The 17372-nt window shown below is 40.6% G+C and overlaps 1 protein-coding gene across 7 annotated transcripts in view; it reads left to right on the top strand.

The window, feature by feature from the left end:
* LOC126869909 (serine proteinase stubble-like) overlaps window positions 1-17372 on the top strand; it is a 77199-nt gene that overhangs the window by 55348 nt on the left and 4479 nt on the right. For 5 of the 7 annotated variants that reach the window (XM_050627085.1, XM_050627086.1, XM_050627083.1 and 2 more), the window contains 3 exons: window positions 12565-12654; window positions 15476-16677; window positions 16895-17163. In XM_050627085.1, the coding sequence (XP_050483042.1) occupies window positions 12573-12654; window positions 15476-16677; window positions 16895-17163 (1553 nt within the window). In that variant the 5' untranslated portion in view covers window positions 12565-12572. The remainder of the gene's footprint in view (window positions 1-12564; window positions 12655-15475; window positions 16678-16894; window positions 17164-17372) is intronic. The other 2 variants (XM_050627088.1, XM_050627089.1) reach the window with 1 other exon arrangement.

The raw sequence follows: 17372 nt of genomic DNA, 5'->3' as shown, positions 1-17372 counted from the left end.
AGGACAAAGAAAGGGATACATGATCCCTATTGAATATAGACAAATCGACAAATAAGAGGAGAATCGAGGAACTGAAAAATTCCTCTTGCTGGCTTTTCGGGCGGATTAACCCTTTTCGATCTCAAATAATTCTCTTAAACGGATAAAATGGATAAAGATAAGATATCCTTTGCGTATGTTCAGATAGCATAAAGACATCTTATGGTCTTCTTAACCCTTCAGTGACGTTAATCGCGAATTAACGTTTGAATTCTATCATCGAACAATTAAAAAAGCCAAACAAGTACAATGAAATATTTTAGTATCGTTTAATGTTAGATGAGCCCGTATTAAATCTTCAAGTACACGACATACATCATAAGTGCGAAATAATGACACTCGATGAAATAAAAATGAGGAACGTGCATAAGGACTGAGTATCCCAGTGAAATGAAATGCCACGGTCAAAAAATATTAAAATATCTCGTAATGGCTTCGGTTCGTAGACTCAACATCTTAAATCGTTTCATCACGGTTTGTTGCTCGCGATTTCTATCGAGATTCAACAAACCGACGAATAACACAGATGGATCAAGGAGATGAAGGTATCTTCTTCACTTCTGGAAGAAATTAAGATATTTCGTAATGTTTTCGATTCGTAACATCGAGACACTAAAAACCACCATTCTATCTCGATTCGTTGTCTGCGAAAGGATTGTCATAAAATCGGTTGCTTAATCAGGGGCTAATTAATTTGACGACCGTGTCACGAGACGCGTACGAGCCACGTACGGTATCAGATCGCTAATTGCAGTCCATCACGGATTATTAGCCAACGCATAATGACGATGTATAGGGGCGCAACGACAGCTTCTCAAACGGCAATTTGATTCTCCGTCTTCGTATTGCGATTTACGTACCAATTATCGACGATCGTTCTTCTTCGTTTTACGGTCTCTTATAATCAGGCTATACACCGTGGTATAAAAGTAACTTTAAGAAAAACTATCGAGTACCACGGTTAACGAGAAGAAAATTCTTAGCAGCGTTTTAAATTTTATGTTAGATCGCTCGTACATACATCGTTCTATAAAATTACACAATATGCTTCATTTTTGAAGAAGTATCAGTGAAAAAAGTATGTTGTGGTAATTCTTTATTTGTTTTCTTAAAACATACTAAATTGTTATTACATACTAGCCACTTCGTAACTGCTATTCATAATCATTATTATGAATAAAACATGACAGAAAATAATGGTTATTTTAATCTTGGGTGTTTTGCAACACGGTAATCGAGTAAAATGTGACAAAACGCCTCTACATAAACAAATACCTGCTATTATTTCCGAAGAAATATAAGATTAAATCGTCCATTTCTCGAACATACGTACGCGTTAATTTTTCATAAAAACAATACCGACTTCTTAAATTACTTTACTTACCGATTGTTCACGCTATTCGGTCAGCGTCGAGTTTCAATCTTGTCGAGTTTTAGCTTTTATCCTGCATACAGCAGGCTCGAATGTCTTAAACTAAATAGTAGCAAGTGGCCGTAATCTGATCGTAATTTCAACAGCTGACACTTTAGAACCAATGGCTGTTTCTTAAACGCGTTTTCAATACCCCTTAGAAACTCGCACCAAATTGGTCTTCTTTTTTATTTTCTCGTTTCATTTCCTCAACGATGCGCCATCGAAAAATGTTGATTAAGTTCGTCGCGGGTCCTTGCGCATCGACATTGTCCCCGTTAGGTCCGGGGCCGTTTAATTGGTCTGTTAGTAGGTTAATTGACGCGTTCTTTTCTCTTAATCAGCAGTGTATCAGCGCGTGTGGATAACGAGGTTAAATTGTGGTTAGCTCCTTCTTCAAATCTGACCTCGCACTATGCCGGCACAATAGAAAGGCGCGTTTAACCTTTGCGAACGACACCGGGTCTTCATGCGCGTTTCTGCGATTCGCGTAGAAATATTTCACGGTCGGGACGATTAACGTTGAAATGGGAACGAGTCTCTATGATAACCGCTACTCGTTACGGAACATTTCTTTGAGGAATGACGCGCCTCCGCGGGAACACGGTTATCGTGCAGGAACTCGCGGAAATTAGGATTAATGCCTCAGTAATGAATTATCAGGATGCACGCGAGGTGCCTTGAAAAGTGATAGAACATTCTTATAGTAAGAATGAATCAAGAGATAAGTATTTACAAAAGTATATGCACGCATTTTATGGATTCATCATACCTTATTAATTTAACATTAGATTTGAAATTCGATACTATAATTTATATCGAGATAGACTTTAATTAATATAGCCTGCAATAAAATGGATTTATTTACTTCCAACTGAAGTATAAATATATACATTCATTTATTCATCAGCACTAGAATCAAATTGATCGTTCATCACAACACCAAACCAATCGAATTGATCAGAAACGAACGATTATTAAAAATATCCAAGTCTTTTGGCACTATTTGTGTTTACGTTCATTCAGATAGAAACATGATTACATATACTTATTTATTCTTTGTCATATTATTTTAGTTTTAATTAACTTTGTACAATATAACATATTTAAGTATACATTAAAGACGGATAGTTCTTTTATTGAAGAAAATATTATCATTGGTAGAGATGGTAGAGAAACACGCATAAAAGTACGAGTTCCAGAGTATGACTACTCCTGAGAATAACAAAAGAAAATTGTTATCGCAGGCTGTGGAAGATAAGGTTGCTCCCACCCCGGTTCTAGATTGAGGGCTCGAGTTTGAGGGCTGTTTTCTGGTATATGAACGACTTGTCCTATGAGACAGTACAATACAATGGAGTGTGGACTGTAATACAAGTTTTGTAGCATACGAGAAAATTCATAGCTGGCTGAGTTCGTATAGTAACATTGCCGAGCAGCGGCCATGGAATGGCCCTGTGACGTTTGTGTCGGAATAGAATGGCAAGAAAAATGATCATGCTTGAAGACAGAGTCTAAGGAACATAGAAAAATTGTAGCAATTTAACTAAAATATAACTGCACATATACAATAATTCACAGAAACATCAATTCATAGAATTACTCGCTTTGACTGTGTGTTATTTCTAGTATTAAACGATTAAGAGTAATCATATTTAATATTCGATTTTAAACATTGTGCGCGTATTTTCATACAGATTTAAAAATTGTTTCGAAGAGGATTTCTGGAGTGGTCAAGGTTTTCATTTCGTAATTACTTTTTAGTATTCAATGGCGAGCTCGCTATCGGGAATAGGACGATTGTACCCTATTTGCGTTTATTTACGCCTGGCAGACGGGCCGAAAACGTTTGAGTATAAATTTTAATGGGCACATCGGGCCTTCCCCGGAGCTCGTTCACGAAAACTCGTCACGTAGAGATCCCGGCACGTGTTTAGGAAGTCGCTAGAGAGCCACGAGCATTATGAAACCTCGTCGCGACTATGAATGTTAATGGAAGCTTGGCCGCGCCGACGTTTACTATCGCCGTTGCAGAAAGTATGTATAAACACAACTGCTGCGCCGAGTGCATCCGCGCCTCGATTTCACGACTGGCATGGCGTGTCCCAATGGTTTCGAGCGTTTCAAGAATTCACATTGCACCACGAGAACTTCTACGAAGCATCCTTAAAATTGCCCGCCGTGGTTTCATACTGCACGCGACCACGATTTACATCTTGAACATCCGATCCTGATGAAATTGCACACCGAATCCCCCGGAAAGATACTTTAGAAAGATAATTTAGAAAATTTTTATTATAACAATGTTTGTGGCTCGTGCAATTTTATATTAAGCGGTCTAAAAACTTGATACGTAATAATTTTCGGAAGTTCTAAGGACAATGTCGCTTTTTAACAGAGAGTATTTAATACTTGGCGTTGAAAAGAAGGTTGAAATATAATTTAAAAGAATTGAAAGTAGTCTTCGGTTATAAAATTCGATCGTAACACAATTTCGTAGCAAGTAATTTACAAACTGGTTGAAAAATAGCCTACAGAAATTTTTAAATTGCCGTTGTATTCTGTAGCATAGAACGCTCGACGATTCTCATCTTGGAAATTTAATCCTGATGCAATTGCGCGCTGAGTGGTCTGCAAGGAAGGTCGAAGAATAATTTATAACATCGTAAGAATTTGAAGCGGATGCAATTTTGTAACAAATGGAGTAAAAGAATGAGAATAATATTTGTAGAAATTCTAGGAATACTGTCCTTTGGTATAAAAGGCTTCGTACTTTTTATCTTGAAAATTTAATTCCGATACAATGCTATGTAGCCTGAAAAGAAGATTGAAGAATAATTTATGAAACTATAAAACTTTCATCCTGACGCAGTTCTCCGTAAAGTGGCGTAAAAAATTCTAAAACTATTATCTCTCTCTGATATAGAGTACTCGACATTTTTCACATTGAAGATTTAATCCTAAAGCAATTGCATAGCGAATAGCCTGAAATGGCCGAAGAATAATTTACCAGCTCGTTCTCATAAGAATTTAATCCCGATACTCTGTATTAAGTGGCTTAAGTATCGGTAGACAAATAATTTACGAGAATTCCAAAGTTGCTATCACACATATCCTAGCGTGGAATGCTCGAGACTTCCCACGTTAAAAATTTGATCCTTATACCAAACGACTTGGAAATTGATGGAAGAATAATTGAGATAAATTCTACGAGATTAGACTTTACGATCAGATAAATCCGTTGGATCAGTAGGTCATGTGGTGCGTGTGCTTTTTGCTGCACACGGTTTCTCGTAATGTCTAGTCGGCCAGGAAACACCAGTCAGCGACAGTTTTATACTCTTTGCTTCTTGACCTTGCCCCAGAGAGGCCACCGATCGGAACACTATTCGAAGCATGTAAGGTAGAGCAGTAGTTTCTTTCCTCACCACTGGACGCTTAACGGTCTCGGTCCAGTCCGATCGAATCGCCTCGTCGTGTATCCTTGAAGTATCTTCCAGTAACCAACCTCGAAACGATCAACCTGTCCGATCGATCTTTAACCATTAAGTCGATTATAAAATTCGTCCCTCTTCGCCTTTAAATATTCTTGCAATCTCCACTAGCATCAACAGCCCTGATTTAACCCTATATGTAGCTGTATACGATTCTTTTATACATTAAACTTAGGTATCTTAATCTTCTATGATTAGAATTTAATTGGAGGAATCCTAGTATCGAGTAACTTCAATCTTTTCATCTCAAAAAATTATCAAATAATATAAATAACGCAAAATTGCTTAGAGATAGTTGAATAGAAGAACAAAAATGTGTAATGAATATTGTGTGTTGCGATGGTATTATAAGATTAAGAGCGAATGACGAACACACCTTAAAAAGTGAAGGTACGGAGAAGAATTTTTGTAAAAGCAAAATTTGTCTCGGAGGCAAAAGGTAGATTATGGCGAGGAAGATACGAAGATCAATGGAATCGACCGTGAAAATTGTCTGCCGGATATGTTCCGCGTGCTCGCGGTCAGTCGAGTTCTCGTTGCCCTGAAATATGTGTCACTTTTTGCGGACGCTCGTGCGCCATGCGGGAGACGAGTAACACGAGACCACGGCCCAGTTCCTCTGCAACCGCCAGGGACACACGCATTCTGTTCCTCGAGCGTTCCTCTTCCTTGACTTTTCTTTTTCTCTTCTCCTTATTACTCGTTCTATTATCTTGGTCTTTCTTTTCGTATTTCGATTCTTATATCGATCATATATGTATATATCGAGATGTCGTTGTAGCTGATAGAAGATGACTGTTTCATGCAAATCGCTAAATAAGCGGAAGAATGTAGGAGTAGATAACAGAGGAATAAATAATATAGTAATTAATGGTATAAGATAGGAATAGCGTGAATAAAACAACCAAGGAAGCGGAACCGCTTATAATCTGTAAGAAAAACAATTAAGATATTACCTGTTGAGATGATTAACGATGCTAAGTGATCTTGTTTTAATATTAATCTAGAAAAATAGTCAAAATGGTTCAACATAAATGCAAATAGTTCCAAATTTAGTTTTACCAGTAATATCGTTTGTTCATATTTCCGTCTATTTCCGTATATGGCAGAAACAAGTTCCATCTCCATGTGCGAGCTCAATCTCGCTAGTCGTTCCTATAAAAATTCAAATTTCGTCCAATATCGGTGACGGGTTGCGTAAGGAGCTCGTCCTGAGTCAGTTTCGTGGTACAGAACTTTCGTTTTCATTTGATAGGGGACGCGAGGAAAAATAGAAATCGAAATTACGATTGCTGGAGAGGAAAAGATGATTTTCTACGAAGCAAAATGGAATGATCGGTACGTTTGGGAAACAAGAACAGTATTCCACGACGCGGTACTGTTTCATATTACCCGTTTCTTTTTCCCACATACCTACGAATCGTTCATTTTCCATCGAAACTTTCTATTCGAGGATGTATGTTCTACCGACCTGGTGGGTGTCAATACTTGGCAAAGTTTTCTTATCTCGTAGGATGGAATTGGAAAATATTCCACAGCTCTCTTTTCTCGATACCTTTCAGCTTATTTTCCTTTGATCAATCTTCGTCTATTCTCAACAGTCTTCCCATTTGACTACGACTTCAGAAACTTAGAAATTTTACGTGAAAATTGTCAGGAAAAATATTAATTACTAAATTGTGGATTTTCATGCAATTACGACATTCATTTATGTATTTAAATATGTAAATATAATTAATTATATGTAATATAGTATATATATTATAATATGTAATATAATTATATAATTAAATGTGCAATAATGCAGAAAATACACGTAACATGTGGAAGTATACAATATATGCAAGGTAAACGTGTCGTAGTTATGAAATAAGAAAAAGCTAGTATTTATAAAAATATATAAACAGCAAGAACATCCAGAATCTACTAATTACAGATACTCGTGTGTTTCACATAAAATCGAGAATATATTAAAACATCCTAGAACAAAGGGGCAATAAAAGTCACGAAGAAGAGAAAACAGCAACCATCGTGCAGTCTCAAAGAAATAATTCTTAGTCTGGCAAGTTCAAGCAAGGTAGTCGCCGCTTCCGGATACGAAATTGATGTTTGCATACCACTTCGGGGTTCGATCGTCGTCGCGTGTCCCTCGGTAGTGGTTTCCAGTGGCACAGCCTGGCTGGCAAGTAGAATCAGCCATCATGCGTACGGCACACCGCATTTTCTCCTGCAAACAGGAACATCCTCAGACAGGGCTCGCGTGACCTCTCGTATTTCCAGGCGTTACCATGGATCAAACTGCGAGATTACGAGCTTTCGAACCGCCTATCGACCGGTCACCCACGCACCAACCTGACCATTAGCACCGATAAATTATCCTACATCGTAACATTGTACAATGTGGCATACAATGGACAAAAATCGATATAATCACTGCTCGATCTTAATCTTATTATTCGATGATATCGTCAGCCCGTAAGTACAGGTAATAGAAACGTAAACGGCAATACTCTCAAAAATCAATAGAAGACCAGTAAACATCGTTTGTAGATCAAAGTCTAATCACTTGAAAATTTGCTCACTCGATAATTTGAGCAGAGATATATCTAATTTTATGCTAAATATACTAAATGTCAGGCTGTATCTGACAAAACAGAGGGTAGGGTTCCAAGCGTCGACACTATTTATTTAAACGTCATCATGTGTACTTAGACAAAGAAATAAATATTCAAGACATTTCAACCGAGTCAGCAAATAGGGAAAATAGTAGCAAAGATTTGATAAACAGACTCTTACTCGCGTCGAGTGAATCACTTGATATCAAGTTCCTGTCCCAAATTCTCGTTCAAACGCCGTACTGTGCATTGTTTCGTATCTTTATTCTTCAGTCGAAATTAAGTGGCAAGGATTCCGGTTGCAAATAATAATTGGACAAACTATTACGTACATAGCAAGATAGCGTTATTTTATCGCATAATCTGCAACATCTTAAAATTGAATATTCAACTTTGCACGGAATATATAATCAAACTTGCTGTACGTACATGTATATTGGCGTGGTCACTATTTTCCCAGAAAATTCTGTATCTGGAGATCTCGAAACGAACAGAAGTTCGTTCGAAGATTCCATTAGCCAGTAAATGGAGTGTATAAAATGAGAGATGCCGTTTGAGATATAACGCTCATAAACCTTGACGCGTGAAAAGATGTTTTCCGTGGAACGTGTCGTTGAATGGTCGGCACGCGATCACCGTTGGAAGCTTTCGCGACGCGCGATGATCGCGTAAAACGACGGCATAAATCAAGAGGAATCGACCCAGATGGGCAAGCTTTCTTCGAAAGCGTGGCCAACAATCGAACAGCGCCGGTTGATTTATGTGCCGTGAAACGTGTTGACGTGCGTTCAAGCCGACGCACGGCCGTTGAACGCGAATCAATGTTTTGAGACTAAACGATTCGCCGCGAGCATACCACCGTTTTCTGCACCGCGATCGCGAGCGTGATTCGCTTAAAATGATAATGAGCTACGGCCACGCCGAGAAATATCACTCTGGATGGACGCTCGTGGCCGTTAGACCGAGACCACTTTGCATTCGAGTGCGTATTCACCTTTGGAAGGATCGATCGAATTTCAAAGCACATCTCGGAAAAACGATCCAGCTTTAATCGTCTAACCGCGAATCATTTCCATAGTCTACTGTATTAGAACTTTATATACAACTCTAAACACGACTTTACAGGTCGTATTATCATTAAAACATCTTTATTACGATACAACGAAAACGATAGATGGAGGAAAAGGGAATATTTTTGTTCGTCACGTGTTACGTTTTTCCGACCACGTTGTTGTAATCTGCAGCGTCATGGTCTACGCTATAAACAAAATATTTCTGCGATTTGATATTTGTCGAACACCGTTCGAAGTATGCAGCAACAAAAAAACGTTGCTCCTATTTACTTCAGCGTGGACACGGCTTTAGACTCGTAGGTACGGTTGCTCGAGATCCTCGATAACATTCGCGGCACATTCTTCGCTGATGCTCCACTCGCCCTTCCCATTCAATCTTTCGAGAGGAAGAGAAAAATCGATTTCTCACTAAGAGATACAAAAGCTTTCACATTGGCGCGACGTGAATTTTTATCGAATATCGATTTTGCTCGGTTCGGCGGATCGTCCGTTCGGTCTGGCGTGTGTCGCCGTTGAAATACGAGACACGATAAAACCGCATCCGTCCGCTGGAACAAAAAACAGAGGAGATCATGGTCGGACTCCCTTCGCCGGGGAATCGGTGTCAACGAGACAAATTGCCTGAAAAAACGACCGAGAAAACCCCGAAAGTCAGCCGGATGACCCGGTATGCGAAACCAGAATTCGGTAACAAGCCGCCTTCAGCCCTCGTGCTCTCTTTCTCTCCGGCTGTAATCATCGAGTTTTTCTCCTATCGGTCAGGCTGCACCTGCTACTGATTCAATTACGTTCACACGATGTACCCGGCGCGTTCGCAGGTTTTGCGATCCAGCAACAAGGGGCTGTAACTTTGTTCCGAAATCGGATTGTTAGCGAAACGTGAAGAAAGGAAGTAGAGTGGATATAAGGGAGAAGAGTGCGGTATCAGGGAGCGTTTCTTTAGATTCAGATGGCTACTTGAAACTTCTTTCGAGGAAGAATGTTGTTGAATGGAAAGAAGAATCGAGCGGCAAAGAAAGTGTTTTTAGCCTTTTTACGTTTGATGTTATACGTACGCAATTATGTAACAGCGAAGGAATGAAACAGTTGGTCAAATAAATTGAACGATTGTTCGGATATACAAAACAACAAAACCATAAAGTCAATACCGTAAGAGACAACTAGTAATTAAACATTTTCGATTTCTTTATTTATATTCTTCTTTATTTACATTTTTCTTTATTAAATAATCCTTGTTATCTTATTTAAGTTCCTCGTCCTTTATTATATAATTCCTTTTTGCTAATTTACATACACTTGCAACTAGGAATTGCTCGAAATGGGCATTCACAAAGGAATAGTCAGAGTTTCCCTCGCTTGTATAACAGCGTTCCACTGCGATTCGCGTCGGGCTGGAAATCCTGTTAAATCAATACCCTAATTGACCGAAGCGACTCGTGTGTAAACGCGCGTGAACGCGTACGCACGCAGCGCCGTTTCGCGTAATATTCAAGCAAGGATCTTCACAGTGTGGAAACATGGCCAGCTGGTCGCGATCGTGCGTTACACCATATCTCACGGTTTTACTACCATGCTGTTTCATTTATTTGCATAATAGCCGCTGATGACTCGTCGTAAAGACGCGCTGCAAACGCACAGACCTCGCCCTCTTTCGTTCCCTCTTGTATCTTTCATTTCCATTCATATTCATCCTTTTTCCATAGTCAAGCTTCGCCTCCAACAGAATATTTCGATTCTCTTCATATTGCATTTACCTTTTACATCGACAAGTTTTAATATTTTCTTTTAATCACGATTCTTATTCAGAATCGCAACAGGGTCGAACTTGGAAGACAAAACAGTCACTGACTCTTACGTACACTCGATACCACTTTAGAATATAAATATAAAGTTTCAGACGAATAAAATGAACTTACTACTTGAGTAGCTACACTCCAGCGAGTTTTCTCTAAGAGCCACTCTATATCACAGTTCGAAGACAGAAAATCGATCGACTCTTGGCGTATGTCGTACGCACCTGGTGCGTCGCATTTATCACGATCAATACTTATTAATCGAGAGTCGATTTAATTGAATCTCTGGAGACCCCACCCATCGCGAGGTAAGAGAGCTTGGGGAGATATATCGATTTCCCTCGCGACTACATACTGACCTCTTCGTCACGATATTACGCCGCATTAAATTCAGGTTAGCGCGCTGGAGGACTCATAAGACGCGGACGCAAAAATTATGAATCCCGTGAAAGGTTTCTAGTACAAAGGCACGGCTGAACGGTCCAGTGCAATCGCACATTTCATTAAACCGTTACAGTGTGACGAGTTCTTTCGCCCGGGACTGTAGAAAGGCGCGCGAACAACGATTGTTCCGCCATTCCATTTCGTTCCAGTGATATAACATTATGAAAAACCAGACGTCGAGACTTTAAAATTAAATCGTTGAAACTCCATTTTTCTCTGGTCTTCGGTTGTAAAATGTAGTAAGGTAGGATTGTTCCAGTCACCTGTGTTTCAACGTCTTAAAATTCAGTCTTGGTCTTTAGGCGAAATAATCAAACGTTTTGTATGTTATGAGAGCAATTAATCTTTAACGTAAATGATAACGAAAGAAGGAGAAAATATTCGCGTACCCTGTGATAGTGTTAGGCAACCGAAACGAGTTAAACCGAGGACGCAAATGCCTCTCGATAAACACGGTCGTTAAGCATTCTATCTTATAGTACGAAGGCTATTCTTCGATACGGAAAAACGACGAGTTCGTGAAAATCCAGGTCGAAGCATTAAAATCAACTTACGAAGGAGTTGAAACTATTAGTTGGGAAATTAAGAAATTACTTAAGAATGAAATTAAAATTCCTCTAAATTCTACGATTAATTCCGATTAATTAATTAATAAATTAAGAAGGAATTTGTTAATTATTTTGTTTCTCAAACATTAAATTTAAATTAACTTTAAATTACATAGAAATAGAAAACTTGATAATAAAAAATTATTTTATGTAGGACGAAGAGTGTGAATTATTATGTAGCATATTTTTCTCCTATCACTTCGCATAAACATAGCCTACAAAAGTCTGTAAAATTCGACTTCGCACGATTTCTCGCATCGAGAGCGAAAATGTGACCTAGGGATCGTACTTTGGCACGGTTCCAAGGCACGCGAGGAACGTGAGGCATTAGGCATGCTTATTAGTAACAGAAACTGAAGAGAAGCGACAGAAGGAGCCTCGTACACGTATCTGCACGCGCGCACCTGTATGCAGCGGTGCATCGGAAATTGCCGGAGCTGTGGCATAGGCAATAACGCGAGCCATACAGGTGTAACTCGGCCCGTGGATAACTGGACGCACACGTAGCCGCGTCCCGATGGGATTAGACGAAGAGTTTTGCAACTGTGCCACCGGTAGCCGGTCGCAATTTGCATGATTTCCGAAGATTAACCTTGTAGCGCGCGTAACAATGCCCTCGAGCTAGAGCTGCGCATTTTCTTCATGGAAGGATTATATCGTTTCATAGCCGCGACGAGAAACGTCGATACACGGCTGTCGCGTATTTCCACGACGAAGAAATAGATGAGTCGAACAGGAAATTGGAAACACGCGGAGGATTGATATTCTATAGCTGTTGAACCAACGGCATCGATGAATAGTTGCTTGATTCGCGTAAGGTTCAGCTTCTTCAATCTTGCGGATTTTATACGGCAAGAAAGAAAGGTCATTCCTTTTTGTAGCGTTGATTTGTCCTCCTTCGGTTCTGTCGATGAAATACGCGTTTTACGATGGAACGTTATTCGTTCGTTCATTGAGAATTGAACGTGAATCATGTACCTGGGCAACGAGATTCTGTAACTTGTAAAAGGTAGAGTTGATCATTCAGCTTCTGAGAGGCAGATAAGTAACGTAATATATTTCTAATGATTCTGATTTCTGATTTCAGGGATCAGGATGCGGTGGATCGGTTACGTGGCCACAATTCTCTGGTGGTCGGGCATCGCCAGGTCCCTCAGTACGCTGAATCGAGGTCACAGTCAGTAATACTCCTTTTGGTGGTTTTAAACGCGAGTATTTCAGTAGCAGGCGCGTTCCTTTCCTCGTGTCTCCCCGAGCTGACTTTCTTGGCTGGACCACTTCCTCGCTCGAGACTCTCTCGCATGCTTTCGAACCAGAACTGGCCATTAATCGGATTCCCTTCGTTTTAATGCTATGCCTGACGTCCTGCGCATTTAGATCATTCTCTCTCTCTCTCTCTCTCTCTCCCTCTCCTTCTGACTCTCCCAATTTCCAAGCAGTAACAGTTTCCGATCGAAAATACACACTGTGACTTCAGACGGATACTTACCTTTTTCATTTAGGTAGAAATGGCTAGTTTTGACTGTAACCCTTCGTCGTTAAACGTTTTCCACTCTCCATCTTTCTTTCCTTCATCTGTTCGAGACCTGTTTCTCTTTCTTCATTGAGACTCCTCTAAAATGTGTAACAGCTAATTGGACAAGGAACTCGGTCAAGGTGCAGTCGGTCGTCTGCTTCGCGGCCGTGGGAAAGGAAAAGCGAACAAAGGGGGCGACTTTCATCTTCCCTGTGTCCTGAACAACCACCAGAGATACGAAATAAGACTGGAAAAGTCTTCCACTTCTCATTAACCCTGCACTGTGTACCAGAAAATCTGCACGTCTCATTTCTGCACTGGTACTAACGATAATTGCGCTGGAAAATTAATGTACCGTATGCCGTACCATTTAAACTGTCTACAGAAGTATGATAAATTCAAAGTATTCATCTCGACGACTTTCCTTACGCGCTCGCGATATTAATAGCAAATTAATATCTTCTGCTACCTTAGCGATGGTAACATAATATTCCTATCCCCGTTTACCAGCTGCATTATGTACACAGTCATAACGAACGTGAATGTAATTACCGTACGAGTACCATACTACCCGCCTCTACGTTGCTAAACAACGAGCTTTAATATCCGTCTTTAATTACTACCTGGGACAATGCGGAAAATCGTGCGCCAGCAAAAGAGACTGATCCTCTATCAACCACTCGTGGCACAGAAACCGATGTTCCGTTTCATATTTCCAACAGACAATTCAGTCAAGCATTCTCGGCCCTTTTGTACCTCCACAGAGGTGTCACGGATGGTCCATAAAGGTTTGAAGCTTCATGGAATAATCCAGGATCCAAAGGACGTCGCGTAAAGTAGTTTTAGTGATGAGGTGGTGAAGCTTTAGAGAGTGTTATCTGTCATAGTATGATATTATAAAGTCGTAACTTGCAGGAGAGTTTAGTTATTAATATTGACGTGATTTATCGTTGTTTTCGCGATGGATATAAATTTTACGTAACGAAGAACGTGGAACGAAAAATATATACGTACGGCCTAGCTGAAAAATGTTTGTCTGAAGACTTCTGAGCAGAAGTATATTCGCTTTCTATTCGCGTATACTTTTGATAGAAATACAATCAAGCATTCTATCGTTTCACCGTAACAAGATAGTTGGAACCAAGTCATCTATTTCTTACGATTCAAGCCCCTGCAACTATCATAGACAATGTCCTCTGATCCATGAGACTGTATGTCTTCGCTGTCGGCCATTGTTTCTCCCCACGAAGACGAACGAACGTCGACCACCGATAAAGTTTTTCTTTAATTAACGCGGTAACGTGGTATAGGAGAAAGCGAGACCGTGAAGGTAGAGACCGCGACAATTTACGTCGGTTTACGCGCTCTTACTGTCTCGGTTAACGACCTGGCCCAGGTCTACGTACTCCCGTACACTTCGACGATCGACCACATGCTTTTTCCTTGCTTCTTTCCATCCTTTTCCTTTTTGTTTTTCTTTTTTCGCGTACGTCCCCGACTTCACGTGACTACGAGCACTCCAAGAGGATCACGGCGCACTTTCACCAACCAACGAAAGATTCTATCGAAGGTTGAGCACGTTAACGACGCTCCAATTACCGAACTCGGATTCTGTCTCAAATGGTACCAGGTCCTTTTAATTAGCGATTTGCCCGAAATCCAAAGAAGAATCGCACGGTGTCGAAGAACTATCGATCCAGCAGTTAGTCCTTGAACGAGAGAAACGATTATTCCTCGAACAGCGCGACCTCGCAGGTCCCAGGATGCCTGCGTTAATTATAAAGCTTTGTTGGTACGATATCGAATGAGTTAAACAGTTACTCATCACGCACTACGCGGTTACGAGATATAGGTCAACAGGCGCATCGTTGAAAGTTTAGTTCAACGTGTTCGAGATAAGGAAATAAGCGTCCATTGAGTTCGTGAGGTATTCTCGTTAGCCAGGCATTAGTATAATAGATCGTTACGGGCCATTAAAATCGATTCTAGTTTCGATGTAAACATTGCTATTAGAAGGATTTAATTGTCCATTTATTGGCCTACTTCTAATCTTCGTGCAGACGCGCGATACACATGTTGGAATAAAGAAAAATTCATAGGATCAAAATCTATCATGAAAGTTATCGACTTAACGTTTCTAATCTATAACAGAAATCACGTTCCTTCTCCTTCTGGTTGATATTTGACACAAATTCATCATATGGGTTTGACAGAGCAGTCGATAAATGTCATGAAACTTGTGAAACAACATTGTCTATCTCCGCTGTTTCATATCCTTCCATGTTCACCTAGAATACAATTCGCCAACGTAGAATAATCGATTGGATGACGCTGGATGACAGGATGATAGAAGCTCCCAGAACGTCTCAAAGTCTAGATCCAAGATACTTCGATCGTGTCTTAACTTCTTACAATGCTAACCATAAAGAAACTTCGGAAAAATTAAAATATGGTACCAAAGATGTCAATCATCTATGCGTAGGTTACAAAATCACCCCGAAACCCTGTCGAGTCCCCGGGCCAGAGTCCAAAGAAGGCACGTGCATGTTCGTGTGGGAGTGCATTAAATCAGAGGGCACGCACGTGGGCGTGTGCGTGGACACGTTCATGTTCGGCAGCTGTTGTGTGCACAATACGACAACGAACGCGATCACCGCGTCCAATCTTCAACACCACCAACATCAGTACCATCAACACGCTTCATCCTCCTCATCTGATCCATTGAGACCAACCCTAGCGGAGGCACTGGGCAACGAATCGACCAGGCCAACGTTGACCTCCCTCTCCAGCTTCCTCGTCACGGACTCGAGCACCGCTAGACCGAGTCACCATCCATCCGAGACGCCGGTGTCTTCCGGAGGGTCCAGCAGACCGCACAAACCGCTCTCGGCCGGTTCCGCTAGGCCGCTGCAAAAAAGACCGCACGCGAAACCCACGTCCGATCACAAGGACAGAATTCAAACTTCGGCGGTGCCTGCCTCGTCGAATTTCTGGGAGAAGGGCTCTCAGAGCACGAAGAGACCAGGTTCGTCAGAATCTTGGGACAAAGGGTCTCAGAGCACCAAGAGACCTGGATCTGGATCCTCGGTACATTGGGAGAAAGGATCTCAAAGTACTAGGAAACCTATATCCTCGGATCTGTGCGAGAAAGGATCTCAAAGTACTAGAAGACCTGGATCCTCTGATCTGTGCGAGAAGGGATCTCAAAGTACTAGGAGACCTGGATCTTCCGAGTTTTCGGAAAAGGGATCTCAGAATACTAGGAGACCAGGATCTTCCGAGCTTTGGGAGAAAGGATCACAGAATTCGAAAAGACCTGGAGGTGTTTGGGAGGATAGTAGTCAGAATACGAAGAAACCTGGTCATCATGACTCCTTGAATATTCAGAAGACAAGACCGGAAAGTGGTCAGCATACAAATATCAAAGAGAAAGATACGACGCATGGAAGTTTTCAGAGTCATCTTCAGGGATTCAAGGATAAGGTGGACACTGGACACAATACATTGGTGATTAGATTACCGGCGAAAGAACATGCTTCCAGTGAAGGTGAAGGTATAAGGCACAATAGGCCTAACAACCAAAGACCGTCCGAGTCGAGACCGGATGATAGTAAGACCGGGGATGCTGATTTGAGCGTGCAAGAGTCGATACATAGACCCAGTGTTAATTCAGTCGATGAAAATGTGAGTATTTGGTAATAACGTTCAAAAATAACTGTTCTTATTTCGGGCTCTTTATATAATACAATAGAACGTATACGGTTAATGAAACTTTACAAATTCCAAATTACGAGTTAGTAGTATCACAAATTGCCAATATTATCTAACAAATTCGAAATACTTAAATCTCGAGGGACTCGAATTAAAAATAAAATTCAGAAATGTTTTATCTTCCATCCAGGAATCTGTCAAGGACCCTCATCCAAGTTTGAACTTCATTCATACGGAACGTCCACAATGGGCGACCAAACCAGTATCCCCGAAACCTACAACAGACTTCTCGAAACCATATTTTTCGATAAAAACGACCACCACCTCTCGACCGATTCTGATGAACGATCAGCCAGATACCAGGCCGAATTTCGTCTCAAAACCCAATAGTCCCAGCACGGTTACGAAAACCTCCACCACTGTCAGACCGACATATTTCAGTCAACAGTCCACTACCAGGTATTCGACTATGTCTTTACGTGACTTAAAGTCGTAGCTTGAAATTTTAATTGAAAATTCTTTTTGTATCATTTCTAAACACTCTAAAAGTATATAAAATTCACCTGAAGATTTTCATTATGAATTTATACTGTATTGCTAATACGTATAACAATATGTTTCAATGTTTGCAAATGCACAAGCCATAAATTCACATACAGAATTTTATC

The sequence above is a fragment of the Bombus huntii genome, chromosome 10 (assembly GCF_024542735.1).
Source record: "Bombus huntii isolate Logan2020A chromosome 10, iyBomHunt1.1, whole genome shotgun sequence".
Taxonomy (NCBI): domain Eukaryota; kingdom Metazoa; phylum Arthropoda; class Insecta; order Hymenoptera; family Apidae; genus Bombus; species Bombus huntii.
This window is presented reverse-complemented; position numbering and strand designations above follow the sequence as displayed.